The sequence below is a fragment of the Haplochromis burtoni genome, unplaced genomic scaffold (assembly GCF_018398535.1).
Source record: "Haplochromis burtoni strain Fernald_Lab_line unplaced genomic scaffold, NCSU_Asbu1 Contig_838, whole genome shotgun sequence".
Taxonomy (NCBI): domain Eukaryota; kingdom Metazoa; phylum Chordata; class Actinopteri; order Cichliformes; family Cichlidae; genus Haplochromis; species Haplochromis burtoni.
In genome coordinates, this window is record NW_024583199.1 from 86,460 (window position 1) to 94,365 (window position 7,906).

Sequence of the window (7,906 nt, forward strand, 5' to 3'; positions counted from 1 at the left end):
CAGAACTGAGGACATGCAGAAGAAGGAAAATACAGAGTTTAGAGCAATGAAAGTAGGTTGAAGGTGCATACGTTAGCATCAGAAAGAAATGAGATAACACTGGGTCTTTTATCCCAGTGAGAAAGTCAATATATTTCCCCTGATATCTCTTATGTAACAACTGGCTCTCAGAGCGGTCTAGATGTGGGGTGGCTCTCAAAGGGTACCAATGCACAACTGACTCTGTAGAAGCTGTGGTACCAAAGTCAGGCCAGACTTAACTGACCCTTAAATGCCACAGAACATCAGACAGACGAGTATATGTGTTAAAAGAAAATTGTACATAGTGTGATCAGCTACGTGAAATGTGCCCTTTTTAGGATCACTAAACAAACCACATGTCTATGTGACCTGCCATATAACAACTTTTGAGTGATAAACTTATTTTAGCAACTAACAGCTTCCTCTATTCTGAGAACATACAGATGTAGAAAAGGGCAACCTCAGCTCTGAGTTCTTGGAATAACTTTGTTATCTTTGTACACACGTGTAACCAGCTTGTATAAATACAGAACGCAGACAGTGAGAGAGCGCCAGTCCGTGAGTGTCTCTCTGCGTATGAGCGCTCTTTGCCCGCCTTTGCAAATAAATCAACTGCAGTGTGTTTGTGTTTTCTAACTCAGTTGTCTCAGCTGCAGAACTGTTTGGGAGATTCTTAGGAATCCCCTGTCAATATGGCACATACACTATACTGCTAGAAATATTCGCTTGTCTGCCTTCACACGTGTTGTTCACACATATATTTGAGTGGCATCTTATTATTAATCTATAGAGTTTATTGGATGTCAGCGCACCCTTTGCAGCTATAACAGCTTAGGCTCTTCTGGGAAGGCTTTCCACACGTTTTACGAGTGTTTATGGGAATTTTTGACTGTTCTTCTAAAAGCGTATTTGTGAGGGCAGACACTGATGTTGGACGAGAAGGTCTGGCTCACAGTCTCCACTCTGATCCCAGAGGTGCTCTGTGCAGGACTCTGTGAAGGCCAGACTTGCTCACCCAAGTCTTTATGGAGCTTGCTTTGTGCACTGGTGCTCAGACATGTTGGAACAGGAAGGAGCCATCCCCAAACTTTTCCTGCAAAGTTGCGAGCAGGAAATTGTCCAAATTGTGGTGGTATCCTAAAGCATTAAGAGTTTCGTGACTGAACTTGTTGCACAGGTGGTATCCTATCACTGTACCACACTGGAGTTCACTGAGCTCCTGAGAGTGACCAGTCTTTTACAAATGTTCTGCATGCCTGGGTTTTTGATTTTATACACCTGTGGCTGTGGAAGTGATTGGAACATCTGGATTGAGTTGTTTGGATGGTTGAGTGAATACATTTGGCAATGTAGTGTGCAGGGGGTGGGGAACTCCAGGCCTCAGGTTTTCGATCTCATCCTGAGTCAACACAGCTGAATCACATGACAAGTTCATTACCAGGCCTCTGGAGAACGTCAAGACATGTTGAGGAGGTCATTTAGCAATTTAAATCAGCTGTGTAGGAACAAGGACACATCTAAAACGTACAGGACACCCGCCCTCAAGGCCTGGAGTTCCTCACCCCTGCTATGTTGTGTAGCTGAAAAACAGGGAGAGGACAGATCTCCCACCAACTTTGAATATCTCAAACAATACAATTTATATGATCGTATTAAATTGTAAGATTAGTAAAATCATGAAAAATATTCAAGTCATTTCAAATCAAACTTTTATTAGTCACAACTTGTAGTGTACAGCGACTCTGACAATAGCGATATAATAAACTTGCAAGCGTATTTGACCGTGTATTGATATCACATCCTATGAATATTTCATCATCACGCACCTTTATCGCAGTAACAGACAAGAAGATTGACAGAAATAATGTTTTGTCTTCTTGCAACAATTATTATATATTTGCAGCCGTATTTGCCAAAATACAATGTAATATACAACAATGTAAAAAAAAGAAAACATACAGCAAAGAAACAAAAAAAGAGGAAGAGAGAGGTAAAAAGCTGCCCGGCGTAGTTCATATAAAATGTTACAAATGTTAAACTGTATAGTAAAAATGAAAAGAATCTGTAAAAACAAGATATACTTTTAGCTGGACTTTGAAATTTTGATTTCAGGAAACTGCACCATGATTCAGCATTTCACAAAATAAAATCAATCAGCGCTGCATATGTTGACGTAGACAAAGCTTTGGATTCAGTGGTGGTAGCATCTCCTGCAGCCGCATCTGTAGCTCATCTTTTAGTTGTTCTTGTTTTTTCGAAAGTTTTGGTTCACTTGACTTTTCAACCATGTTTGCAGCTGAGTCGAGACATTCTATCCAGTCCTTTTGAGTTTCACTTATTTGGTTAAAGATTGTTCTGGTTAGCTCTTCTTTTGCTGCTTCTGTGAGAATCTCTTTCAGTAAATATTCTCCCTCCTCCAAGATCACTGTGTCAAATACAATTCTTCTTCTACAGCAGCATTCACAGCATCTCTTCCAGTCGAACAGTGACATCAGGGCTGCCAGAAAAATGATGCCAAAGAGCAGACCGAAGCCAATGTTCTGAAAAGGAATCGTGAAGACATCAGGCTGATCGGTCAGAATAAGAACAACGTACAACCTGAAAATAAGGTAAGAACTACTCACCCTTGAGTAATTTTTCATTTCAATGATGATTATATTTTCCTCAGCTGTGATGTTTTGTTTGTCTTTGCATGCTAAGTTTGTCCGATTATTAGACTTTTCTAGATTACAGCAAACATACCAGTCTCCATCCATGAGCACAGAAACGACCCACAGCAGACCAACACAGCCTGCTTTGAGAATACGAGTGAGAAGAACTCCACATAACTCTGTCCTACAGCATTTAGTCTGCTCCTGCCGTTGCTCCTGCTCCTGTGATGCAACAGCAGCAGGTGATGGTGACGGTGAGTCACCATCTTCTTTTGAACTTTCACATCTACACGCAAACGTAAACTTGCAGGCTGTCTTAAATTTCTTGTCTGTCCAAAGTATTAAGATGAAGATAATACAAGTTGGCAGAGCCATGTATATGCCACAGTCAGGAGTTCCTTGTTTGCAGGTGCACGCCATATCTCTCTCAAGCAAAAGATTGTAAGTAAAGCTGCCAACGATGGTGACAAAGATGCTGAGTTCCCGAAAGGGAAAATTTGTCAGGAAGTCCTTCATCTTTGGACAACAGTTTACTTCTGATGAGAGCTGCAGCTTGAAATGTAAAGATGCATCAAGAAGACCACAAGCATTTCCTTTTTGAAAAAAAAGAAGAGAAAATCAAACTGTACAATGTAGAAAGCTCTTCTGAAAAGGGGAGGGCTTAGAGGTATTCTTGAAAAATCAGCTCTCTGTGCAACATTTCTGATCATCAGAATAATATTATTTTTTTATTTTTAAATACAATGATAAAAAATGAAAATTACTTAAAATTATTACATATGTAATACATTTTACCATTCTTATTACTATTATTTGAATTATGGATAAAATGGGGTCACATGGTGGTGCAGTGGTTAGCACTGTTGCCTCACAGCAAGAAGGTCCTAAGGTTGAATCTATGGGCTGGTTTTGCATGTTCTCCCTGTTCCCTGCAGGTTCTCTCTGTGGATTCTGGCTTCCTACCGCAGACCAGAGACATGCAATTCATGTATTTCCTGCAGTTGTGATGTGAGCATGAATGAAGGTTGTCTGTCTCCCTGTGTTAGCCCTGTAATACACTGGAGACCTGCCCAGGGTGTACTCTGCTGTTCCTCATGGGACAACTGGCAAAGGCTGCAGTAGATGGGCTTGATATTTGTTCATGGAGATGACCCAAAACAGCAGTCAGTGTAGCAGATTTTGTAAAGTGGCTGAGGTTTGCATCTTGCATCTGCTCAGAGCAACAGTATATACCTTCGAAGCATATATGCACAGGAAACCGTGGATTTCCTGTTTTTTTTTTCTTAAAGCATATTTGCATTTCATTGAGTTATTGTTAATGTATAAAATCTCAATCTTTAAACGTTTTCTTGTTGTCTATTAAATTAGAGTTTTGCTACAATTTTCCTTCGTGATCATGCCTGTACTTCCTTTAGTTTAATGTTTTATACACTAATTTAAATGATGGATGTGCTCACTGTGCAATCAGCTAGATTTGGCATTATCAGGTCTTAATTTAAGAGCAGGTGTGACTGCCAGTTGTTTGTTATTTCTTTGTTTTTTGTTTTTATTTTAACCGGAAGTGACCATTTTACAGTACTAAGTTACAAACTAATGATAGAAGACTTAGGTAACAAGCTGTTCATCAGTGCAGAAACAATCTAATAAAATATTAATACCTTACTCACCAAAACCGAAATCTTTGGATGTATTATTGTACGATCTACTGTACAATATAAAGCGCCTTGAGGCAACTGTTGTTGTGAAGTCTGACGCTAAAGTTTAAGCCTTAACAGCCTCCAGATTGAAAAACAATAACAGACACGGATGTTAAAAAGACCATCAGTGAATTCCAAACCTTGTTCTTGTGTGTCAGCACAATAAATTTCAGGTTAATGCCCCAAGCCTACCTGATCTCCTGCCTTTTGCACCCGTATCAGGGAGCGTTGGGGCTTAAGAGGTTCACAGACCTTCACCTTTGATTTTATAGTAATATCCTGAAAAATAGTGAGGTGACTTGAGATAGATTACATCACTTTAACTGTATCTAAGCTTTAATTTTCTGTTAAGCTACAACATGACTGAGGATGGTCTCATCCCATCAGCGTCGCTGAGGTGGGTCTGTCAGTTTTCAGTGGACCACAATCTAAAAATGTTTCCTAATTTTTTCCTAGTATTTCCTCCTATTCAGTGCATAAACCTAAAGAGTTAGTGAAAGTGAAAGTCAGAAGCAAGTTGACAATAAAACAAATTTGTAAGTAGGAAAAGGGCGGAACAAAAAATACAAAGCACAGTTAGCTGAAATCTGTAACTAAACTTCTCAAATGGCTCTTATGGGTCTCTAAAACAGAACTGCAGACAGCAAAGGCCACGTTGTGTATACTGGGAGGATGCAGGCATTATTTGACATAACAGATTTCACCCAGTACCAGGACATGCTGAATATTTACACTAAAATTCACACATAAATTGTTCCCTCTATTCTTTCAGAATACATGAAAATAACAAAGTATTTAGCTGTGAAGATGGTGCAGATACAGAGACAGGAGGGAGGCGTTTTATGTTCACATACTCTACATCTTATTGTGCAAGGAGGAAATGGCATTAAAACCACACGGGTTTGCTTAATACCTTTTCATCTTGAAGGTGCCAGCTTCTCCAGCTCTGCAGTGCATGCTGTTTACATTTCCCCTCACTCGTCTGTATGCAGCGCAGTACGGTGGTTAGCACTGTTGCCTCACAACACATAATATCTTTACACATCTGGGTTAAGTTACCCCATTATGTGTAATCTGTGTAAGTGGCGGCACAAAAGTGGTTATCAACTCAATGATCAACCCAAGGCTTCCCAATCCAGCTAAGAGAGCTTTCACATGAAAAACAAAGAAAATCAAACTATGTAAATATGAAGAGATAAAAACAAAGATTGAAAACAGCAGCTATTGCAGCCAAAGCTTGTGAATAGAAACGATCCTAGTTATGGGCTGATGACCTACTGATAAAAGTCCTTTTTTTAAGAATTGCTATATCATCTATTATGAATCCATCAGACTTTTTTTTAAAAATTCAGTTTAGTTTGAGTTAGTTTCATTGTAGTTTCATTACTATACCAGGGTGCCAGTTTCTCTGTTACTGTTCCCTTCTTGACAAAAAGCAGCAGCTAACCTTTGTGGCACCGGACAGTCAGAGCAGCTACTGAGGTAACACGTGGCCAAGTTTACAGCTCAGGCCTTTTTTTTTCAGTCAAATGCTATTCATGCCTCTCTTTGCTACAGCAGTTGCTGAGTCTGTGTTTCCACAGGCCCCGCTAGTTTAGAGACTTATTCCTCATGATGAGTGAAATTAAGACAGAACATCTTCAACCGGTCTTTAACTCACTAACGAGGGAAGCTTTGGTCAAAACCAGGCAGTGGAGCAATGCTCATCACCTGTCTCTAGCCCAAATCCTTGAAAGAGCAGCTGTCCTCGTAGCCTTTTAGTCCCATTACAGTTACAGTTCACACAATACAACACAAGTAAGCACCACCCTACATAAAACCCCCCTTGGTTACAAAGACAAGGCACTATGTGTGTGTATGTGTGTGCACGTGTATGCGTGTGTGTCATGGGGGTGCGTTTGTGTGACCTCCTGCTCACCAAAAGGGTCATAAAAGCAGGAAGCTTACAACAGAAGAAACAGATCTTTCAGATAGGATGCATCTACAATAAAACCTCCCCCAGCACAGAGTGGCTGGAGAGGTGGTCAGAGAAAAAGGAATGGCTTTGATCCTACTGCTTGAACTAAGACTTTACAAATTTAAGAACCACAATGACACATTTAACAATTTGACTTAACAGCAGTTCATCCTCCCAAACCACTGGTTCCAAATCCTTCCCCTCATAATTCCTCAAGATGCTCCCTTCGTTTCTCATGTGCTCTCACCAGCATCATCTGTCACAGCTGTCACACTCCGGTCCTCGAGGGCCGGTGTCCTGAAACTTTTCCATGCATCCCTGAACACACCTGAATAAAATTAGTAGATCATTAGCAAAACTCTGTAGAACTTGAATGCATGCTGAGGTGGAAATTCAACTGGATTCATGTTACAGCAGTTCAGTTCAAATGAAATAAACAAACAGTAAGTCAACCCCCTCTCCATCTCCTGCTTTTATGATAAACTCAAGCTGAGCTGGCAGGCCCATTACCTCAAGCCTCGAAACTCCCAGCATGCTTCACCACCAGAGCTTATGTTCAGTCCAGCCCCATCGCTACCTTATTCAGGTTCCCCCCTCTCATCAGAATTTCTTCTGATCTCTTCTTCTGTCGCTCCTTCCCCATATTTGCAACAAAGCAGCCTCAATTCATGCCCAAGCCATCTACTCGCAATGCTGTCAGAGCTAAAAGTAAGATGTGGTCTCAGCTGGTGAATTTAAACCTAAAGGGGAAACCTCCCTGAGTTGTGAATGATAACTACCTGCACTTTGAGCTTTTACACTCAGGGAGACATTATAGACAAAAAGAAGCTAGACAGCAGTATCCTGTGAACTCTGCAACCCCAGGAACTGAATATCCTGACATTTTTTTAGAGATAAAAGCTGCAATGATCTGAATTTATAAGCAGATAAACTTTCATTGCTACATAGTTTATCCTGCATCCTTCGTATTTATGTGGTCTGAATCACATTACTGAGTAATTACTGTAACTGTTCAGTAATCTAATTCTTTAAATGATTCTGCACATCATTGAGTAACATAGGACTGCCTCTAAATACTACAAAACTACAGCATTCTAGTTACCACAAAACCTGTGTTGATTATTTGTTGAAATGAATTAAAGACTGAAATGAATGAGATTATGTTTTTATTTGTTTATTAATCTGTATGCATGCTCAATCATCCAGGTAAGGAAATCTACAAAGTTAATTCTGTTCATCAGTCGGAGAAAATTTCTTCACTCGTTCAAGTGACTTCTTCAGTCTCAGCTGACGGCAGGTTTCGCCAACCTTATAAACAGTGCATTTGCACAATGTCAGTTCCCTGGTCATTATTATGCAAATTGTCATGACCATTGATCAACAGACACTGATCAATGGTCATGGCAATTTGCATATCAAACCCCCTGAAAACGCTGTCCAGATGAACAGAATGACCTTTTGGGGATTTTTTTCATGCAACAATTTTTGCTCAAGATTAAAAAAATTTAATTAAAGAAACAATCTAAATGTAAAAAATGCAATAAAAATTGATAATGTTGTAACCAGTAAATTTCCATTCA

General features: G+C 39.9%; 1 protein-coding gene across 1 annotated transcript; it reads right to left on the reverse strand.

Moving 5' to 3' along the window:
* Window positions 1-1,768: 1,768 nt before the first annotated feature.
* LOC121812799 lies at window positions 1,769-3,226 on the reverse strand. The gene is made up of 2 exons (XM_042215834.1): window positions 2,646-3,226; window positions 1,769-2,561 (listed from the first exon to the last, which is right to left on the reverse strand). The coding sequence occupies exons 1-2, from the start codon at window positions 3,186-3,188 to the stop codon at window positions 2,175-2,177; spliced, it is 930 nt and encodes a 309-aa protein (XP_042071768.1). The 5' UTR covers window positions 3,189-3,226; the 3' UTR covers window positions 1,769-2,174.
* Between the last annotated feature and the right edge of the window lie 4,680 nt (window positions 3,227-7,906).

Coding starts and splice junctions, on each gene's coding strand:
- LOC121812799 (XM_042215834.1), bottom strand. CDS start 3,188: ATGAAGGACTTCCTGACAAATTTTCCCTTTCGGGAACTCAGCATCTTT. Junction 2,562..2,645: donor AAATGAAAAATTACTCAAGG/GTGAGTAGTTCT, acceptor ATTCCTTTTCAG/AACATTGGCTTCGGTCTGCT.